Source organism: Acomys russatus, chromosome 26 (assembly GCF_903995435.1).
Source record: "Acomys russatus chromosome 26, mAcoRus1.1, whole genome shotgun sequence".
Taxonomy (NCBI): domain Eukaryota; kingdom Metazoa; phylum Chordata; class Mammalia; order Rodentia; family Muridae; genus Acomys; species Acomys russatus.
The window spans coordinates 34,107,052-34,129,298 of NC_067162.1; the positions used below are offsets into that span (position 1 = coordinate 34,107,052).

The following is a 22,247-nucleotide window of genomic DNA, read 5'->3' on the forward strand; positions in this document are numbered from 1 at the left end:
ACCAACAACAACAAAAACTGCTATAATAAACTAGTTCAGTAAAGTAGCAGGATAAATACAAAACTCAGTTACATTTTTATATACTAATAAAGAACAGTCTGGAAAAGAAATTACAAAAATAATCCCATTTACTATATAATCAAAAGAATCAAATATATCAGGCATGGTGTCATTCAGAAGGCCTCGAGGTAGAGGGGCCACAAGTTCAAGGCCAACCTAGAAAGAAAAAATTGAATTAGGCAAGAGGGCTGTGCTGGCTAGTTCTTCTATCAGCTTGATGCAAGCTAGTCATTTTGGAAGAAGGACCCTCAGTTGAGAAAATGCCACACCAGATGATCAGTCTGTGGACAAGCCTGTTGGGTACTTTCTTGATGACTGATGTGGGCACTGCCACCCCTGGGCTGATGGTCCTGGGTTCTTTAAGAAAGCAAGCCAAGCAAGCCATGAGGAGCAAGCCAGTACGCACACCCCTCCATGGCCTCTGCATCGGCTCCTGCCTCCAGGTCCCGGCCCTGGCTTCTCTGGATGACAGACTGTAAGCCGTAAAATGAAGTAAACCCTTTCTTCCTCAAGTTGCTTTTGGTCACTGTGTTTTATCACAGCAATAGAAACTCTATTAACAGGGTGTAAGACTGATGTAATGACAGTTCAACATTGCTAAAACAGACATAAAACACAGTCCATGTTCGTGGACTAGAAAAACCGAGTATCAATCTGTTCGTATCACCCAAATGGATTTACAGATTTGGTACAACTTCCACCAAAATCCCAACGATATCTTTTGCAGTAATGGAAAAAATTCACATAATTTCAGGGGAACTCAATCATAAAAAGGAAGAATAAAGCTGAAGAACTTATACTCTGATTTTATAACTTTGTTAAATGTTTCTTTACTGTGTATGGACATCTTTCCTATACACCGTGTGTGTGTGTGTGTGTGTGTGTGTGTGTGTAGCTACAGCTGGTTGTGAGCCATCATGTGGGTGCTGGGGAATTAAGCCTGGGTCCTCTACAAGAACAGTAAGTACGTTTATCCCTTGAGCCTGCAAAGCTTCAGAGGCCAAAACACAGTGGTCCCGTCATGAAGACAGCTCTAGTGACTGATGGAAGTGTGCAGAGAGCCCAAACACCTTTGGGTATGAGGCCACATGATTTTTGACAAAGGTAGCAAGACCATTCAATGGGGAAAGGGACAGCCTTCAACAATAAGCACTGGGAAAAATTGCATATCAATATGCAGATGAGATTAGAGCCCTTTATTTCATAGCAGATATAAAATTAGCTCAGCTTCAAAGGGTAAACTCAGATGACTGAGAACCAAGCACTAGTCAGCCCAGGCAGGGCTCTTTTACAGACTGCACAGGCAGCCAGAGCCCTACTCTGGCATGTCCAAAGCATCTGAGTTCACTTCAGCATCGTATGTCTAAACAGAAACTACAGGACATTTTTAGGAACATCACTGTCCACTAGAAAGAGAATCATCTGTTACCAGAGGAAGCCAGTAAGCACTGGTGTAAGGTTGCCCTAACGTAAAGTATCTGTACTCAGATGAAAACTGTGGATGAAGGTCCAGACTAAACCTCAGGCTTTAACACCCACCTTCAGGGAGACCTGCAGGAGCAGGAGGCTGTATTTGTCTTGTGGCATGTGTGTCCTTGGCCAGCTGTTCCTTATTTTTAATTAAGTTGCATTAGACCCATAGTTTTCATACTATCCTGTTTTCTCATCTCAAGGAGCATATAAAGCGGTTTGTGCCCATGGTCTCAGCTTATTATTAGTCATAAAACTATCAATTAGAACCTCATTCTATTCCAGTCTCCTAAGACTGACCCTGTAAATCGGTCCTCTACCCAGTCCCCTTCTCTGGGCTGTCCAGACACCCTCTCCTAGCCTTTCCACCCAGGATTAGGTTTCCCAAGCAAGCAGTTAGCAGCCTCTAAACAGCCTGTACCTCTTTAAAGAAGCCACACACACCGAGCCCCTGCTCCCCTCCCTCCAGCTAACAGGCCATGAAAAGCTCACCATTGCCCACCAGCCTCAGAAACAGCTGGCATTCACAGAGCTTGGCTGTCCTGTGCTGGATGCTTTGAGCCATCCTCAAGTCTCTACACCTACACTGCGTCCCATTCAGTCAACCCCAAGGAATCCCTGCCTAAAAGCTAAGAGAGTGGCTCAGCCGGTGAAGTGCTCACTGCAAGAATGAAGACCTGGGTTCAGACCCTCAGCACCCACAAAGCCAGGCATGGCGGCTTCAGTCTCTGTGCAGGAGGGGCAGACGGTGGATCCCTGCAGCTTGCCTGCCTACCAGTCTAGCAAAATTGAATTCCAAGTTCATGAAACGAGGTGGAGAGCAACTAAGGGGGAGATCTAAGATCACCCTCTGGCCTCTTCCACACATGGCCGTGTGCTTGCACACTCACACACACTCGCGCCCATATAAAGCCACCTCATCAGCAGAATGTACACAGAACAGAGCTAAGGTTCTAGAAAAATCTACCAAAGAACAGACAGAAAAGAGCTCTGCCTCTTCTGCCTTTATTGTAGGGAGAAAGGCAGTAAAAGAATAAAATTTAAAATGCAATCACATTGTACAAATAATATATTTATTTCCAAATCCCAAGTGATAACGAAATTACAAGTGTCACTGCCTCTACCTTGCTTCTTTACACAAGATTAAAAAGCGTCAGTCACAGCAAGTCACTCATGTGCTAAGCACCCTGGGGACAGGTTGTGTGGGTGTGATGGTCCAGCCACCCCTGCTGCCAGGCAGGCTTCTTTTCTTATTCACTCTGCCCTCTGTTCCTGCCAGGCCCTACTTCAGGAGTGCACTTCCTGTGGCCCAGCCTGGATGAACACACAGAGGAAAGCCTTTGTCCAGGGCTTTAGGGCAAGCTGGCTGCGTCCTCTCCTGGGCAGCCTCAGCTCACAGTCCAAAGCGAGCTGGTGTGCGACGAGGTGTCATAGGCTCCCCCTGCTCTTTCCGCCCTGGAGTGTAGATCTTTGTGGACCTGGACACACAGAAAAAGGAGGTAAGAAACAACGCTTCTCCCAGAGCAGGGCCCAACAGGCCCCAAGGGCTCGAGGTTTGGCTCTTTCTGACCCACTGCACAGCAGCCTCCAGGCTCCAGGACCTCAGCCACAGCACACCAGCTCCCCTGTTTCCCCATCTCCACTGAGGAGACCAGGAAAGGCAGTCATTCCACTCTGACATCTATTAAGGAACGTTAGCAATGGATTTTTTAACCAACTCCATTTGTGGCCCTAGCTGAGCAGGTCACACTCCAACTGTGTGACGAAGCACTGCACTAGACTCTGTCCCAGTTCGAGTTCCTAGGGCCTCTCTGCTACTCCCAATAGTTCATGTTCGCCTTGAGTGAGATGGATCTGGCTGGCCCAGCCAAAACGACCAGCCATGTGCTGGGAGATGGGGCTCTGAGCCATGTGGTATCAACAGCCAAACCCATGAAGGGCAGGGCCAGGGAGAGGACCAGAGGCTGAGCTCAACACCAAGGCAATGATTCAGTCATCCACACCAGCGTCTATGACATTTAACTCAGTTAAAAGCTATGATCATCAAAGCTTACTAACTGTGTGTGATTGGCAAAACCTATGAGTAATACTGTCACAAGTCAGTGTGCCCAAGGACAAATGAGCCTTCACATTAGGATCTGCTCACCCTTCTACACACCTTTCCCTTGGGCTAACTCCACTTCTTTTTCAGTAATATAAAAACTATTAACTGAACTGTGTCCTGGGTTCCTGAAACATACCAGAAACCGGAGCAAGTCTGTGGGAATCCCCAAATCTCAAGAATAATCTTGCTGTTGTATGAGACATGATGACAGTCCCACAGAGGACTGGAGGACTGTGCCCTAGTTGTCACATTGGACCTGACTCCATGCATTACACCAGAACAGGTACAGACGCCCAAGGCCCTCTTCTATCTGGTATTTTTTTTTCCAACCCCCTTGCCTAACAATGAAGCTGTAAGACCCAGGCCAAGACTCCAGCCCACTTCAGGCCTGAACCGACAGGATGATGACCAAGAACTGCAGTGGACATCTGCACCTCCAGGTTGTCCAACTACCACCCACGTGGGACCACACCGGACAAAGCCATCTCCGCACCAGTTTCCCCAACCTAGCACCTGCCTGGCCCTGGGTGCATCCCCACGACCTCACCTGACACTGCCCAGTGGGCTGCGCTTCTCCTGCTCCTGCCGCCGAGCGCGCAGCTGCTCCTCGGCCAAGGCCATCTCCTCCTCCATGGCAGATGCCTCTTCTTTAGCCCTTCGACGATTCTCCTAGAGAAAGGCAAATGGGCTGCAGAGGCTGCATCTATGCCTGGGGCCAGCTCTAAGAACCCAGCACCAAGGGCACCTTAGACACTGGATAATTTAGTCTAAGCCAGTCAGCCCTCCGCACTCTGCATGTCTGTGTGTGTGTACACATGTGCACGCGTGTGTGGGTGGCTGGGGGGAGGGTGGTAGCAGTTGCTTCTTTTCCACCTTACTCCCCTGGACCTGAGCTCACCTAGGCCCACCCTCAGCTAGGCTGGCTGTGGAGCTTCCAGGACCCACCTGTCTTACAGACACACATGGCCACTCCCAGCTGTTCCTATGTGGGTGCTGAGGATCAGAACTTCAGTCATCGGGCTTACACAGCACACACTGTTACCCTCTGAGCCATCTCCCTAACCTTAAGAATTGTCAAGGCAACCCCAAATCAAGGCTTCCCTTTTCCTCCTGGCCATGCTGGAGACTGAGGGCATGCTAGTGGTTTAGAACTGAACCACAACCACAGCCCAGGGCATACGGTCCTCTAACCAAGTTAACAACCATGACAGGAGGGACACAGAAATCACACTGCCATGTGACTGAAAGGAAGCTGTGTTTGTCCCAGTACGGAGAGAATTATGGGAAAAAGTGGGGATATAAAAGCAGAGGCACATTTTGCACCCCTAAATAACAGATTAAAGTAGACACCAAATCTGTGAGATGGAGTCATGGGTAGAGGAACCGGAAAGAGACAAGCTGACACCACCAGAACCATGAACGCATCTGAGCTTCATCAAAACTGTTGCCACATATGCACATCCTTGCAGCACAGCTGAACCAGAACCCAGCAGGCCTTTAGTTGCTGACGTATACATGACAGAGAGCAAGTTACCACCACTAAATGAAGTAATTGGCCAAATGCACAGTGAAACAGTCCATAGGACAGATGACAATTGCTCCAATAAATCAATGTCGTAAAGAGAGAAAAGAGATCCTGTCCCAGGACAAAGGTGTGAACACACACAGCCACCACTGCAGCATCCCATCCTGACTCAAGTAAATCCATCGTGAGACCTTATCTCTGAGATGAGGAAAACTACGGATCAAAACTGGAGACTTAAGTGACACTGGCCCAGAAGTCATGTTGCTGAAGTAGGTCCCTGAGGTCATCAGGTACTCAGGGTAAAATAACCACCTTGGGAGGCACACTGTTGTGTTCTGAGAGGACAAGGGATGAGTGGGAGTGGGTAAAACAAGACTGATGTCAACTGTGGAACATGCGAGATTTAGTTAATTGCAGTGGCTTCTTTATAGTACTGTCTAGTTCTACAAATGTTTGAAGTTTCAATTAAGTTTAAAGGGTAAAGAAGGCCCAGCCGGCCCACCAGCTGGAGGAGTGCAGGCCATCAGACAGGCAGGCTGGCAGGGCATGGCTGCCACAGATGGGGAGAAGTGAGGAGTCGATGAAGACGAGCTTTTTATGGCAGGCAGAAGTAAATCCCACAAGCAAGCAACATCTCCCTAGACAGAAAGGACCCTTACCTGCCGAGATTTGCCTGCCTGCTTCACACTGTAGAACATTGGGCCCAGCTCCGCCAGCCACTCTCCATCCACAGCGGTTACACACTGCATGTACTCCTATGGGCACAAAGGCAACAGATAGAGGTCACTGGGGAGTTATGACCCTCCCAGCATGACCACAGTGAGGAGCCACAGGAGAAGGTCCTACTGCTAGGCCTGTGAGGCTGGAAAATGCAAGGGACACTAGGGTTGCCATCCCTTCGCCATCCACATCCCATGTCTGAATGCCCTCAGCAGTCAACAAGAAAGCCCCACCATGCAAAAAGGCCTCTGATGGCACTAGCAGGGGCTGCTCTTGCCAGCAGGCAGCAGGGGCAATCCTCTGGCATGGTGAGGCTAACTTCATAATCGCCCCACCCAAACCCCAAGCTGAAAGCAGCCTCAAAGGCCCAGCGGAAAGAACAGGGGCCTCAAGTCTCCAGAGCTCTATACAAGGCACAGATGTGCAAAGGCCTGGCTCCAGCCATGGACCTCAATATGGGAAACTCCTTGGATGGACTCACCTTGGTGGTCATGACCAACTCGTGATACACAATGTAGTCGGGGGTGTAGCCCATTCCAAAGAGGGAGCTGGTGGGGTGTAAGTGGCAGGGCATCCCTGTGCGGATGTTCACATACTCCCCGATCCCCTAGAAAAGAAAATACGTGGCCACATCAACAACACTGTCTTGACACAGTTTAGGGGAAGCCCAAACCTACAAGCCTGCATGAGAAAGGATTCTGCCTTCACATAGGTGACAAGAAGAAAGGAGCCAGAGCTCTGTGGCTCCTGGACTCACCTTGAGCTTGGCTGCCTGGTGGAAATAGGCAGCACAGATACACTTTCTAACAATGTCCCAGTCAGTGCCACATGAGGCCAGGCTCATCCGCTGTTGCACCATGATATCCTTGAGCTGGGCCCGTACCTCCCGAACCTAAAGCAGGATACAGAAAAGACAGGATGGAGCCCTCCCCGCCCCCACACCGCGCATCCTCCAGACTGTGCCCTCTGGAGCCCTCCTCTCTACCACACCACACATTCTCCAGACTGTGCCTTCTGGAGCCCTCCCCGCCCCCACACCGCGCATCCTCCGACTGTGCCGTCTGGGCTGCCACCCACCTTGCGCATGGCTTTGGCATGGATGAAGTGGTCATTGCACCAGATGGTGGAGTAATTATTGTTCTTCCACTGCAGGTAGACATTCAGGTAGGTCAGATGATCACTTTCTGGAACAGCAAACTTCTCCCGGATTTGATCACTCTCCTCCTCTCTGCCCTAGGAAAAGAAACAGGGACCTTTAAAGACAGGCACGGAGAGACCAGATCCACAGGGCATATCCCAGGGATCCTCACACTACACCTGCCTAACAATACAGAATAAAAATAATTTTAATAAACTAAACGTTAGGTCGCAGGCAGAGCCAAAGTACGAGATCAAAGATGGTCTTGCAAATTTCCAAAACACTAAGAGGCCCACTGACCTAAACCTCCCACCTCCCACAACCAGCCTATGAGAAGACAGCAAAGACAGAATCTCCATCACGTGCCCCTAACGCAGAGGACAGACCCACTCCCCTGCCAATGAGCCCAAAGCCCTCTGGGAAGAGTGAAGCCGGCGCTGCCTCCCACCTTGGGCCTGTAGAAGATGGCAGGCACCGAGAGCATGGACACGATGAGCAGGATCTCGGAGCTGCAGCCCATGTCACAGGACACGATGAGCATCTTGGAGAGAGCTGGGTCCAGTGGGAACTCCACCATCAGCCGCCCCGTGGAAGTGAGGCCACCTAGGAGGGGAGGAAAAGGCCAGAAATGCAGTGAACAGTGCAGCGAGAAGGAAGGTGCCAGTCACTCGAGACCTCCGCAGCTCCTGGCACCTGTGTTATCCAGGGCTCCCAGGATCCAGAGCTGGTACATGGAGTTGAGCATGTTGTCCTCCGGGGGCGGGTCCATGAAGTGGAACTGCAGCAGGTCCTGCACCCCCAGGGACTTGAGCAGCAGTACCACGTTGGCAAGGTTGGTCCTCTGGATCTCGGGCACAGTGGTGGTCAGGAGCTCGTTCTTGTAAGCACTCTGTGTGTAGAGTCTGCCAGGGAGAAGCCAATGACTGGGCTGCACCTGCCCTGTGCTGGCTTGCCAGCCTCTCCCGTGGATTAGCTACTCAGGGCCCATGCAACAGAAAGTCAGCAGAAACCACTCGAGAGTCACACGGTATAAGCCTCAACAGCCAACACACCCTAGCAGCAGGGACCACCCCACAGACTTCTTTCCTCAGTCACCCACTTCTGTCTGCTCAACCCTTTTCTTCTAACCCTGGCTCTTCTGCTAGAATCTCCAATATGCCTGTGGAAGCAACTGGGTGCCTGAGACTAAAACTACAGCAAGGTTTAACTGTCTTAACATCTGTATGTATGTGCTGAACTTCTAATGAATGCATTCTTTTTTCATTATAAGAACAGGAAGAAGAATAATTGGGCAAGTAAAAGAGCCTCACCATTTTACTCAGCCCCACCGTGTGGAGGGCAGCCTGCTGTCCCTGCTGCTGTCTACCGAAGGTTCCTTTCTACAGAGCTGCCTCAGAGCTCAGCACTCCCTGGAAAGACTACTCCTTCCACTCAGCAGCCCCATCGAGAGGCAGCGAGGCAGCACCCAGCCTTGGCTCTGAGGATGGCACCAGACAAGCCCCACCTTGCTGTGGTGGGAAGTCCTAGCACTGCCCTAAGCAGCAGGCTAGCACGGGGCTCCTACCTGAAACACTGACCTGGGCCCGTCCTGCCAGCTCTCCCTGACCTCTGGTTGGCATTGGCCTGGCTAATGGGGTAAATCTGCAGAGCATCCATGCCAATCCTGGGGTTGAAGACCTAGTAGGGGACACAAAAGAGCTGATTAAGGACGGAGCCAGGGGAAAGGAAAAGAGCCCTGAGACAAAGCAAACCCAGTCACCACAGAGGAAAGAACTCAGCAATGCAGGTGGCCATTGATTTGGAGCTAGGAGACTCAAGGAAGTCTCCGAGGTTTCTACATCAGTCCAGCTCTGGGGGTACCACGGAGTTACTGGAATCATCTATACCACCAAATACCACAGGATTTAGTTGGCTGAATCAAACACGTGACAAAGTCAGTGCTCACTAAATGTCAGCATACCTCTGCCACTCTCATGTAATGAACAGAGGGGACCAGGGCCTGACTTAGAGGCTCTGTGCTGAATTTACTTTGGGTGAAGACCCAGAATCCTGCCTCCTGTGTCATCCCTTACCTTTAACTTGCAGTAGCCAGAATCGATAACAAACATGATGCCGTCAACGGTCAGAGATGTCTCAGCAATGTTGGTAGCAACGATACACTTCCGGACGCCATCTGGAGCCTGGGGCCAATCAGGACACACAGAGGAAAGGTCAGTTTTGGGGAGGCAAGAAGACTCCACTTCCCATCTGCTCTTCCAGGAAAGAAACATCCCTCCTCTTGCCCCCTTTGTGGGACACCAGGAGACACCCAAACTGAAGTTCCCCCATTGTACCTTCTGGAAGATTTTGGCCTGGAGGTCAGAAGGCAACTGGGAGTAGATGGGCAGCACAGCCAAGGCAGGCGCATTCTCTAGCTCCTCCAGGTGTTCCACAATCTGGTCAGAGGTCACCTAAGGCACAGGGAGGAGTTATGAGACCCTGGAGCCCTAAGCTCTCATGCATAGGGTTCACCCATCCACCCCAGTGTGTGACCATAGCACGCACCTCAATGTCCTCTTGGCCAGGCATGAAGATAAGGATGTCCCCAGGGGCCCCAGACAGGTGCACCTGCAACGATTGCTTCACCGCGGCCTCCACGTAATCCTCCTGCGGGGTCTGCAGCCCCAGGAGAGGGGTACAACAGCAGCATAGTCAGCATCCCCCAGAGGACACAGCTTTGTCACCTGACTGAGCTGCAGCACTGGACCCAGGAATGCCAGTCTCAGGCTGAACCTGATGGCTAAGGCCCTCACAAGTAGAGTGGTGTCTCCCCAGGCTCCTTACTTTAAAAACAGGGCCACAAATCTTCCTGAGAGCACAGTTCTGTGTCCACCTGAGCTGTAGGCTGCCCATCTGCCTCACGGCACTGACTAAATCCTCCCCAGCTGACTTTTAATCAGAGGATATCAAGGACACAGGCTTTGTACCTTGCTAAAGAGGATGTCAACAGGAAAAGTTCGCCCAGGGATGTGGAAGATGGGTACATTGCCAAAAAAGGCAGCAAATTTTTCTGCATCCATAGTAGCTGATGTGACAATGAGTTTCAGGTCTGAGCGGCGAGCCACAACCTAAGAGAAGGGGGTCAAGAGGGGCTCCTGTGGGCTTGAGGCCTCCAGTCTCAGCTCATGCCCACAGGTAAAGCAGAAGGCGAAGCCGGCAAACAGTGTGCTAGGTTTATAATCCAAAAGACAAGTCATGGACCTACAGCAGGAACCACAAGTCGCTCAGCTGAGTGTGAAGGCCCCAGCAGGACTGACCAGGCAACCTGAGAGTTCAGAGGAAGACTCCCCCAAAGCCCCTCAACCACAGAAGGAATAGACCCCACTGCCCTTACCTCCCGGAGCAGCCCAAAGAGCACGTCGGTGTTGAGGGACCTCTCGTGGGCCTCGTCCATGATGATGGCACTGTAGTGATCCAGATCAGCCTCCCGCAGGGACTCGCGGAGCAGGATCCCGTCAGTCATGTATTTGATCAAGGTGTTTTCAGAAGTGCAGTCTTCGAAGCGAATGGCATAACCCACCTGGGGGCCAGAGACACGGCTCAGAAATGGCCACTACTCACTCAGTAGCCCCTACAGACCACAGCCTCCAGCACAAGTAGCAGAAGTGGCAGAAGTGATCAAGACAAGGCTACGTGGCTCAGACCTCATGGCCGCTCACCTCTTCACCAAGGTTCCCCCCCATCTCTTCGCTGACTCTCTTGGCCACTGACATGGCAGCCACGCGGCGGGGCTGGGTACACCCGATCATCCCATAGTCTGTGTAGCCATCTTCATGCAGGTACTGGGTCAGCTGAGTGGTCTTGCCGCTCCCTGTCTCCCCAACCACGATCACAATGCTGTTATCTCTACAAGGAAGAGCACGCAGAGCACTCAGCGGCCTGGGTGGAAAGCCGGTCTTGAGAAAATTCCCCAAGAAGCCCAAAAAAGCCTTGGTGCCTCTAGTGAAGTCTAGCTCTCCAAGAAGCAAGCTTGACCAGAGAGCATTTCACCAGAAACCAGCCTTTTAAGGGGCCACCACATGAAATGTCAGGAGCAGAGTCAAGCTGAAGTGGACGCACTGAAGGAACTAACGTCATCTTACTTCATGCAGCATACTCTAAGCCAATCCACTAGGGGGAAAAAGTATTTCCGTTTCCCATTAGATGTGATGGCCAGTGGGGACACAGAAGAGGGGACAGCGGGGTCTGCACTGGGCACAGAGCCTGGGGACAGTACCTGATGATGGTGAGAAGCTCCTGCTGCACGGCAAAGATAGGCAGGTACTGTCTCTGCTCCAGGATTGACTTCTTCTTTGCAAACTCACTGCTGGCCTCACTCTTCTCCTTCATGTGATCTGCAAACTTCTGCTCAGTCCTGGGAAACACCACAGTGTGTGACCTCCCACACTGTCCCTCAGGTTCCTAAGAATATGAACAACTGCAAGAAGAAGCACTCAACCTCCTAGACAACAAAGCAGCCTGGGCAGCCATGACTGTGTCTCAATGGCCTAAGGACCAGGACTACGGCACAAGAGTCCATCGTCCTAACAGACAGTCCAGAGCCCTGATCAAAGCGCTGCACAGGCTCAGACTCTCAAGCGGGCAGACCGCCTGCCCTAAACAATGTGTGGCCAGAAGAGGAGCTGAAATTAGCTAGCAGGTCACTAGTTTGGAGAGAAGATACAGGGCACTCTCAGTACCAGACTTAAAGGGCTCCAAAGCCACAGGGGTCTCCCAAGTTCTGGCTACACAGGAAAGGGCAGGTCAGAACTCCTCCTCACCTTGAGAGGGCAGCACAGCGCAAAGGTCTCATTTTCAAAGAACAATGAGAACAGCTCACTTATATTTGCCTTATTTCTATGTAAGCAATCTAAGACGTGGACTTAGCCCAAGACCCTTCCGCCACCTTCCCGAGAGCCCTTTCCTCCCTCAGATCTGCCCCCAAGCTACTTCAAGTTTCTATTTCTCATTTCACTTAGTCCCCCTGGTCACCTGACAACTGAAACCTAAGGGACTAAATTACCCAGAGACCAGCAAGAGCTGACCAATAATACCAACCTCTTATTTGGGGCACTTCACACAGAGTACAAAGAGTGCTAGCCAAAGACGATGGTTGCATGAAACATGGCAAAGGATGAGAAGTGGGAGGAACATCTGAACCTAGCACCTACCCAGCGCAGGGCTGCTATAAGCAGTCACTCAGCAGCTGCACAAAACCTGTAAGAGAGAAGGCACTACCAAAACAGAGAGCCCTTGTATTTTAAAAGTCCAGTGAAAGCCAGTTCCTCCTTACCATAACATACTGAAATCTGAGCAAGAAAAAAACCCTGCCTTCCCACGTGGGCACCTCAAAGAGCAGGGGTTCCCCAACAAGACTGTCTGGGGCTAAACTAGATCACCATTCCTAGCCGGGTGCCCTCAAGCAAATTCCTTAACCTCCCTGAACCTCAGCCTATACAGCCGTCACTGTAGCAGCAATGGTGACAATCCCCAGAGAAACCCAAAGTCAATATACAGGAGACTCAGAGGAAGAGATCAGAAACAGCAGAGAGTCAGAGTCACAAGCCACAACCGTGGGAGCAAACTTGCCGCTGCCAAGACTACGCACCTGTAGTCCACTTTCCCATCCTCTGTCACAGCTTTATCCGGCTCTTCCTCTTTCTTGACACCCATTATATCTCCCAGTTTGGTCCCTGCCAGTTCCCAGTGTTTGTGCTGAGCCTGAAGAAGACAACAAGAACTAAGTTGCAGCCGGGCAGTGGTGGCACATGGCTTTATTCCCAGCACTCGGGAGTAGAGGCAGGCGGATCTGAGGTCAAGGCCACCCTGGTCTACAGTGAGTTCCAGGACAGCCAGAACTCGGAAACCCTGTCCCAAAAAACAAAAACAAACAAAAAGGTTAAGTCACTACATCCTCTGGCAAGACCATAGGCCATGGAGGACATTCTTGAGGATAGCAGGCTTCAGCCGACAGACAGCAAATTCCCACAGGGCCCTGGCTGTACCAAGCCACACATCTCAAGCCTCATGCCCCCAGAGCCCGACACCAGGCCCCGTGCTGCCTTAACTCTGAGGACTGAGTTCTTAGTACTCAGGAAAGAGTATAGAGAGAGCACAGTACTGTCCTTGGACTGTGTGATCCATGCAAGTATGCCCCCTGACTGCAAGTGGGCGTCTCTGTGTGCAGGCTTGCCATCTTTAACAGGAGTAAGAAGAGCCCTCAGCCCGAGTGGCAGATACCAACCTTTCTGCGCTCCTTCTGTTCCCTGTGCTTACGGACTGTCTGGCTGCCCTTCCGAGCAATGATGGCCAGGTCTGAGGTGGCATCCTTCACTGGGATCACAGGCTCTGGCTGCAGAAAGCAGGGGAGGAGGAGAAATTCCCCACTGGTCACTAAAGCCAACCAGAGGGCCTGTTGTACATGGGCCCTAGTGACAGAGGGTCACTACCCTCTAGCATCTCCCCATGGCGGTCCCCAACCGGTTCTTCCTCCCTCCTCTTCGGTACGTCCTAACATCCACGCTCTGGCCACAGAAGCCTTGCCTGCTTGGTGAAGACAATGCGTCCATCCAGAAAGGGAGGCACCAGGTTGTGCACCATGAGATGCACCTTGGCTGCGTTGTCCTCTTCAAAGTCCTCATCCACCTCCAGCCGATGGACCACCCCACTGGTGAGCATTCGGTTAGTCTCCCAGCGCTCATTATCCTGTGGGGACACAAGGGCAGCCCATTGAGCCTGCAACTAGGAAGTCATCCTGAAAGGCCAACAGGCAAGTCCGTATCTAACAGAATCACAATCGGACTCTCCGGCCCACGGCTCCTTAGACAGGAGTCACGGAAACTGAGGTGTTTGCAGTACTTTGTCGCAAGAATCACCTGGGCACAAGCCCTACCTGCTCCCAGACACAAAACACACACCCAGGGGCAGCATCACCATCACCGTACCATCCTCCCCACAGGCCCCTCCTGGGGTACTACAGAAGAGAGGAGCAGGAGCCAGGGTTCCTAAGCTACCCAAAGCTTCCCACTTACGCCCCTGTCCTGCAGAGGCACATGTGACCTGGTCCTGCCCATAAAAAGGCAGCGGTGCTGTGTGATCACTTGACAAACCGAGACTCCTCCGGCACGCCCACCTCTGCTCTCAGCCTACGCCGGCACTGCCGAGCTCACCTCATTGATCTGCCTGCGCTGTGCTGAAATGCGCTTCTGCTTCTGTTTGTGCAGGTGCTGCTCCCGCCGCCTCACATAGTCCTCAGAGGAGTAGGCCAGGGGGTTGTGGAACTCATCGTAGCCCTCATCCATCATGTACCAGTCCCGGTCTGCTTGCTGCAGAGCATGACAGAGCATGAGAACAAGGGACAGGTCACACGCAGCCACAGAGGAGCAGAGGGGCTATCTGGTAAGAGTCCAAAAATACCAGATGCACCCCCATGGTAAGCACAAGACACCTGGAGCAGGTTAGGAGGAGACTTTACACAGCTGAGTTCGCACAGCGGCTGCCGAGCCACACTTCTTACATTTCCCACACACAGGCACGCCCAGCGGAGTCAAGATTGACCAGCTACCTCAGTACAAAAGCCTCACTGTGCAGCCTGTATCGCTCAAAAGGTCCCAGGGCTCTGGACAGAACAGCAGTAAGCACCTTCCTCCAAGCCCGGGCCTACTAGAGGGCTCCTCAGAGCCGTGGCTCTACCACCTCCTCTCACCCACATCTATAGGAACAGCCACCATCTCCTGCCCAGTCTCTCAAAGATGTCGCCTTTACCCGCTGGTCATCCTCCCACTGCTGGCGCTCCTCTTCCGTGTCAAATGAAATTCCTTCTTCACCATCCTCACGTCTTCCTGAAGGAGAGCAGGTGGCAGAGGTCAGTCCACGCAACTCCAGCTAACCCCAGGGGACAAGAAGAGCTGCAAGGCTACACCACTTCTTTAGTATGGCCTCCACTGGACCAGCCAAGCCATCTTCGGCACTCTGCCCTCAGGCTTACCTCGGCCCCTGGACAGACGTGGGGTGGACCCCAAGTGTCTTCTGTCATCAGCCCATTCGTTGTACTTGTAGGAAGGGGTGGGCAGAGGTGTGTCATCGGTGTACTTGCTCCTCACAGACCTGGGGCACATCAACATCAGCTGTCACCGAGTTGAACTGTGTCCCCCAGCTGCCAGCAACTCTCCCCGCCCACATCCCTGTATCACCTGCCCAAGACCCTGGCTGCCCCACCCATCCATCACCTGTCTCGATCTCGAGTGGATGGCCGATGGCTCCGCTCAGAGTCCCGAGAGGATGGTGTTGGGGAAGGTGATTCCCACTGAGAGCGCCTTGAAGAGCCATAGCCACTGTCCTCCTCCTCCCAGGTGGACCTTGAAGGAGTGGCTGCATCTGGGGCCACACAGACATCCACAGTAAACATCCCATGTCAGGGAGACATGACTTCAGATAGCATATCTCTGTGTAGCTGACACTGACCTCAAACTTACAATCCCCCTGCCTCAGCTTCCAAAGTGCTGGGATTATAGGCATAGGCCACCACACCTAGTAACTTATTATCAGTTACATTTGCTTATTTACCCGTGTGCGTCTGTGCGCACGCATGTGCCACAGCACAAATGCAGAGGTCAGATGACGAGTCTCACAGTTGGCTCGCCTACTGTTGGATCCTAGTTAATAAACTCAGATCATGAGGTCTGGCAACCAGTGAGCCATCCTGACAGCCCCAACTTATCCCCTATTTATAATCTTGGACTTGTTACAGACAAGACAGTGCTGAGGATCCCCAGAGCCTGAACTGTGCAGTCCAGCTTTCACTGTCTAACCCTACACTGACGGAATCCACTTCTCTCTGCAAACCTTCTCATCTTAAAACAGCTCTTTTTCAATAAATCCTTCTTGATCCACCACACCTCTAGTTTCCTACCATCTGAAAACCCTGCCTTGCTCCGAACTGCCTACATCCTAAGGAAGTAGCAAACTGCCTGGGCACTCAGGAAGTACATCCGCCTCCAAAGAAGGGGGCCGGCCACACCCACCTGGCTCAGGCCCAGACCTCCAGAGGGTTGCACTGGAGTTAGGACTTCCCACCCACTGCCTTACGGAACAGCTAATACTGTTCTCTCTGCCTTTCGGGCACCCGGGCCCTCACCAGCACCGCAGAGGACAGCTGAGAATACCTTTAGGCCGATGCCGAGGACTCTCTGGCTCGTTTCTTCTGCTGCTGCGCTCTGAGCCTCCGTCTCGCTCTGATCTGCTGCTGTGCCTACTTCTGTCCCGCTCATCTGTGAGACACACACCACCTTAAAAATGTGTACCTCAGGCTACCACACACCCACGTGCACTGGGCAGAAAGCATAGCCTCCCGGCTCTCACTCTCCCATGGTCCAGGGGCTTAAACTCGCATTCTCTCAGTGGCTAGAAAGGGTCAAACTCACACAACAGCTACTTTCCAATAACAATCAAAAGTAAACAGCTATATCTCTACTGTGAAGAGTTTTGTGTTAGCAAACCTCTAAGCTATAGATGCTACTGAGCGAGGCCTGCATTTTGGAGCGTTTGCTCCACAACACTGTCTTTTCTTTCTCCATCATCAATGATGCTGTCAACTCTGCTTTCTTAAATAGATTACCCACCCTTTCCTTTATCACCAGTTCTCACAATAAAACAAGAGCCACACACTCAAGCAAAGCAGATGTACTATAAGCAAGCTATCTTTCCTTCAACTTCTTCCTAATCTTAGTCTCAAAGCGTCAAACTCACCGGGTCAGATAGTAAACAAAGTTGTTCAATTAATCAATATTACTATAAAAGTTCTTGCAAAGGGAAAAGAATGGTTTGCTGGTTCAGACGCTAATGGACAGCAGGGCAGGGGCCGGGGCCGGGCATTTTACCTCTGTCCCGCTTGCGGTCATAGTCTCGATCCCGGGATTTCTCCTTCTTCCGGTCCTTTTCTTCTTTGGATGAGGCATAGACGCCATGCTCCCTCCGATCCCGTTCTCTCTGCCGACTACGTTCCCAAAACTCTTCACTCACACCCCCAGGGTGGGACGGAGTCTCTACCCGAGCAGGCCGGTAATGCCTAAAGCAGGGACATCAACTGAGAAAGGGCTCTCCGAGGGACAGAACACTTCACTCTGCCTCTGGCTAGGCCAAAAAGCAATGTGTCCTCTCCACCACACTTCCCTGGGGCTCAAGGCCTAAGCATGGCAAGAACCAGGCACTTAAATTCCATCATCCACTTCTTAGCTGCCTTAGAATTTTCCTCACAAATATTTATCAATTCCTACCTGCCACCAGCATTATGAAATCACAATAAAATCATAAAGCTCTTAGGTGTCCAATAGGAACTGAGATAAGCCTGGGCTAGTATTTTTCAGCTACCAATGTTTACTTTCCTTCCTTACCTGTCTTTGCGGCTACTTCGGCCAGCCTGCTCCTCTCCGTCCTCCTCAGCATCCTTCTGCTCATCCTTACTCTCCTCCCAGTCTTTGTAAGACGTGACTCTGGACTTCTTCTTGTCCTCCCCGTCATCCTTGTCCTGTCGCTCCTTCCGCTTCAGGGACGCTAGTAAGTCCAGTCCCAGCAATGAAGGGCGGGGGGCAGGGGCTTTGAAGACATGCTGCTCACTGGCTGCACTTTTGGTCTTGCAAATAAGACCACCGACCTGAGAGCTCAGATTGATGCCTTCCAACCGATGGATGGAAGCATCCTCGCCAGTGTCCTCCATCACAGGCTCTTATTTCTCTGGAAGGAAGAAAACTATTATTATTGGACATAAGAAAACCTAGTTTTACTGTATCCCAGGATAACTAGTACATTTAAGTGGCTAGCCCTACACTGAGGCCAGGACATCTGCTAGCTAGCTGGTGCATGTGTGCATGGGTAGGTGAGTGCATGGATGGATGCATGCATGCGTATGTACATATGTAGGTTCATGCAAGTACACACGCACTGTGTGCACGTTAGGCCACAGGTCAACACCAGCTGTTTTTCTCAGTTGCTTGCTTGCTTAGTTTTTGAGACAGGCTCTCTCAGTTGAGTGGGAGCTAATTTAGCCAAGCTGGCTGGCCTGCCTGTCTCCCCCTCTTCAGTACCCATGTGCCTCTGCTTGTGGCTTTTCCATAGGATCTGGGATCTAAACTCAGGTCCTCATGCTTACAAGAAAGCGCTTCACCAACTAAGCCATCTCTCCAGCCCCTTCTGGTACTTGTCAGAACCTTCCTATCAAATCGCTGACAATCTGAAAAGGCCAGTTCCCACCCCGACATATACAAGACAGAGACATATACTCATAGACCAAACACTAGGACCAACAAGGTATCATCCAGACCAGAAACCTCATTAAGGGCTTCTTACTGGCATAACAGTGTTTATAAAGGGAGTATAGGGGGAACCAGACGTAAGTCAGAAATCTTAACTAAAATTAAGGTCCTCGAGCTGGATGGGATGGTAAGGCACATCTGTAATCTTAGCATATGGGAGACTGAGGCTTCAGAGGATGGCAAGCTGGGAGCTAGCCTGGGCTACATAGTGAGTTTCATACCAGATAAGCTATTTAGTGAGATATTCATTCACTCACTCATTCTCTCCCCACCTCGCCCTGTCAGGCATGCGCTCGCACATAACTTTGTTCCCCTACCCATCAGCTAATTTATTCTCCTGTAATTTCACCCTTCTAAAGAATACAATTTCTCCCACGTAAGAGCCAGAATACTCACCTCCACAAGCTAGCCCCCTGCCTCCAAACACCAGCCAAGCATGCTTGCCTTTTTCATGTAAACTGCAGCAGGACATCCCCCTTCTCTAGTGACACACACACAGACATACCCAAAAATGGGAAGAAAGAAAAAAAAAAAAAACCAGGCTCTTGGCATTGTCTGCTTCTGTGAGTAAGCAGCTGTGCTCTATCTGTGAAACAGAAGTTACTCTTGCTTTACACCACCCACAGGAGCACTCTGAGAATCACAGTTGTATGTGAACCATAGTTGGTACACCGACGCAACTGTTACATATTTGGTATTATGCACTGACTAGTTTCCTATATATACACACACTTCTACCCACCCATCCCATCCCCTTTAAACCACAAGGTCCATACAGCGGAGATGTTAGCACATAATTTTGCCATCTGCACACTGGGTGGGTTTTGTTGTGAATCAGTACTGCTTTGTCGGGAAGAAAAAAAATGCACCCATAGCAGGTAAAAATCTCTTGAATAAACAATCTGTGTTCACCAAAATTACTTATAAGAAATACTAAATAAGGAAATGGTATTTCAGGAAAGTGTTTAAGAGATTGTAAGAGCTCCCTGGTGCTCAGCTGATAACAAATTCATATTTATCTAACGCTGACCTATGCTGGACACACAGTTGAGTCTTCTTGTTCCAATGTGTGGTCAAAGCATAAGAGCTGTACCCTGGGATCTGAGAGCTGTACCCTGGGATCTACCAAGGAATGCTGCAAGCATAATGTGGATAAAGAAACCAGAGTATCATTTGGAAATATCAGGTGGAACAGAAAAAGAAAGTTGCAGCGGTACACATATGAGGAAATAGACAGTAAGGCTGAAATACACAGGTTCTCGGCAGCTATCTGAAGGATGACTTATGGCTTAAAATGCCATTTGTATACAAGCAATCTTGTTGATTCCTATAGCCCAATAAATGACAAAAATAAAAGTCTGATTAAATATAACTGATTAAAAGGGAATAAATCAAACCAGGCATGGTGGCCCACGCCTGTAATCCCAGCAGGCGGGCAGAGGCAGGTGGATCTCTGTTGGTTAGAAGGCACCCTGGTCTACAAAGTCCAAGACAGCCAAGTCTACACAGAGAAACTCTGGGGGGGGGGGAACAAAAACAAAAGGGCGGCGGGGGTGGGTGGGTGGGAGAGGAATAATCAAACATTTCTCTGGACATCAATAAGTTATCCACAACATAAAACAAGGAAGGACTTAATTAGATGCTCAAAATAGCAAATAAGGAGTTCCAGGGCAAGATTATAGAGAACAGTGGCAAATAAACCACAATGGATTTCTTGGATCAGCAATTGCTTAATCCATGTGTCCCTGATCCAATTGCTATTCTCAATACCGATAAAGGAAAAATAAACTCCCTGAGCTCTTGGGGGTTAACATTCTACTTATAGATTACCCTCCAGATCTAGTAGAGACACTTCTGTGAGAAAGGAGGAAGGCCCACGGAGCCCTACCCAGGCTCCCCGAGTAGCCGGTAACAGGTTAGGGGACCGTCCTAAACAACGGCAGAGGGAAGGATCCCTGGATCTCCGTGGGGTCGTCCCCAAACACCGAGATGTGATCAGAACAAAGACAAAATCCTGAGTAAACTGAGTGGACACAAGGCCGTTCAAGAGAATAGAGAAAGTTGAGAAACAAGGACTAGAAAAGCTCTCAACCCAGGGCCCAAGCCTAAGCCACGAACGGACCCCAGCCGCCTGGAGCCGCCACGGCTGCCGAAGGACGGATCTGAAAAGAGGATGAGACACTCACCTCACTACACAGGACTCTCAGGACCTTCTGTCCCTGATTTGGGGACTCCAGTGCGGCCAACGCTCGACCAGAGAGTCTCAAATTGACAAATTCCGCTGTTTCAAAGCGGCCATCATTGTCCCATAATGCCCTGCGCAGGGCCCTCTATCCGTCCAAATACACCATCGAGAGCAGCCCAGAAATCCAGGCACGCCGGAGCGAAACAAGGTGAACGCGCCTTCCGAGCCTCAGTGTCTCTTCCTCTGGGCGCCGAGTCTCCTTGCGACCAATCGCGCTTGGCGTAAGAATTGACACCCCGCCTCTGGCCTGTGGGTGTGACAGGGATAACAGAACGAGGTCGGCCATGATTACTAAGGGCGGAGATGACGTAACTTCCGGTCAGGGCGTTGCAGTAGGTGAGAACTAAAATAACACCGTCTGCTTATTGGGCTGTTGGCTGGGGCGCGCGATGGAGCGTTCATTTTCTGCGTCCGCATTTCTCACTTCCGCTAGCAAGATTCAAGTCGGAGGAAGCGTTTCTAAGCAACAGCCCAGGTTAGTTGAGGTTAATGTCCTTTCCCTGGTTGGGACTGAGGAAGCGGGCAGTTTTGCTTTGGCTATCCGGTGGAGGAGTACGAGTAGCTGACCCACGGTTTCAAGTGTCCTTCCTGGCACCTGTGGGCCGGGAGTAACCCCACTACCGGCATCTTGTAAAGCGCATGTGCGGGATATTTTGTAAAGGAAACACGTCCTCCCTGACGTAAATAAGTCATCTACCTGGCGTAGTAACACACGCCTGTCATCCTAGCAGTTGTGAGGCAGAGGCAGTAAGATTGCCACAAGCTCGAGACCAAGCTTGACTAGTAAATGAGACCCTTAGTTGGAAAATAATCAAATCACCCGTCAGTTCATATTCAAATACGTCCTTTGATGATGTCTTGGGATGTTTATTTCCTTTTTCCTATGTAAATGTTATGCATTAAGTTTCTACAAAAGGAGGGATCAGACTTTACATACTGCTTCATAAAGCTTTTCTCAGTGACTGTATAAGATGGATCGCTGGACTGTTATCAGTGCCCTGTTGATGGGCATTTAGGTTTTTTGCAGCTTTTTGCCGTGCGTGACAAATGTGTTGACCAGCCTGTCATCATGAGTCTTTGTGTCTTTATTCATATTGTCGAAATCAGGACTGTCGTGTCAAGAGTATATCAGTTTTCTTTCCAAACAAGTTTTGTCTCTAAATTCCAAAAAACTAGGCATTCCTACCTGGGCCTTCCTCTGCCCCCTCGCTCTTCTGTGTATTACTGCCTTACTTAATGGTTGTCAACTTAGTGCGTTTATTTAAATATGCCTTTTTAACTTGCTGTTGTCTACTTGCAAAACTGGGCTTTCTGAATGTCTTTAGTATCCGTTTCTTGTATGACTCTCCTTTCCTAGTCTTCATGTGGGCAATGTCTTGGATATGCCCTTAGCTTCCCCCTCCTTGGCAGCATTTGTCCTGTACCACCGCGGCCTCTCTGTCGACCACACACCCTCCCCTTCCTCTTTGTATTTGTACCACAGACGTGTGTTTGCTTGGATTCTGGTGGTGACACGGGTTCATCGTCTCTCTGTGTGTTTCTCTCTTATCAGTAATTTGTTCTGTGCTCAGTGTTGGTGAAATCCCTCCTGGCAGTCAACTTCTCTATTTAAAGTGTGACCTGGCAACTGAAGAGATAGCTTAGTAGTGAACAGCACT

General features: G+C 50.6%; 1 protein-coding gene across 1 annotated transcript; it reads right to left on the reverse strand.

The window, feature by feature from the left end:
• Positions 1 to 2,775: 2,775 nt before the first annotated feature.
• Positions 2,776 to 20,775, reverse strand: Dhx38 (DEAH-box helicase 38). The gene is made up of 27 exons (XM_051168645.1): positions 20,531 to 20,775; positions 17,427 to 17,766; positions 16,914 to 17,101; positions 16,200 to 16,304; positions 15,264 to 15,411; positions 15,023 to 15,141; positions 14,800 to 14,876; positions 14,205 to 14,360; positions 13,579 to 13,740; positions 13,280 to 13,387; positions 12,644 to 12,756; positions 11,273 to 11,410; positions 10,716 to 10,902; positions 10,391 to 10,576; positions 9,984 to 10,124; positions 9,562 to 9,672; positions 9,351 to 9,467; positions 9,090 to 9,197; positions 8,582 to 8,694; positions 7,711 to 7,919; positions 7,466 to 7,620; positions 6,957 to 7,112; positions 6,637 to 6,771; positions 6,361 to 6,486; positions 5,819 to 5,914; positions 4,182 to 4,303; positions 2,776 to 3,008 (listed from the first exon to the last, which is right to left on the reverse strand). Exons 2-27 carry the CDS (start codon positions 17,747 to 17,749, stop codon positions 2,924 to 2,926), a joined length of 3,684 nt encoding a protein of 1,227 aa, XP_051024602.1. The 5' UTR covers positions 17,750 to 17,766; positions 20,531 to 20,775; the 3' UTR covers positions 2,776 to 2,923.
• Positions 20,776 to 22,247: the final 1,472 nt, after the last annotated feature.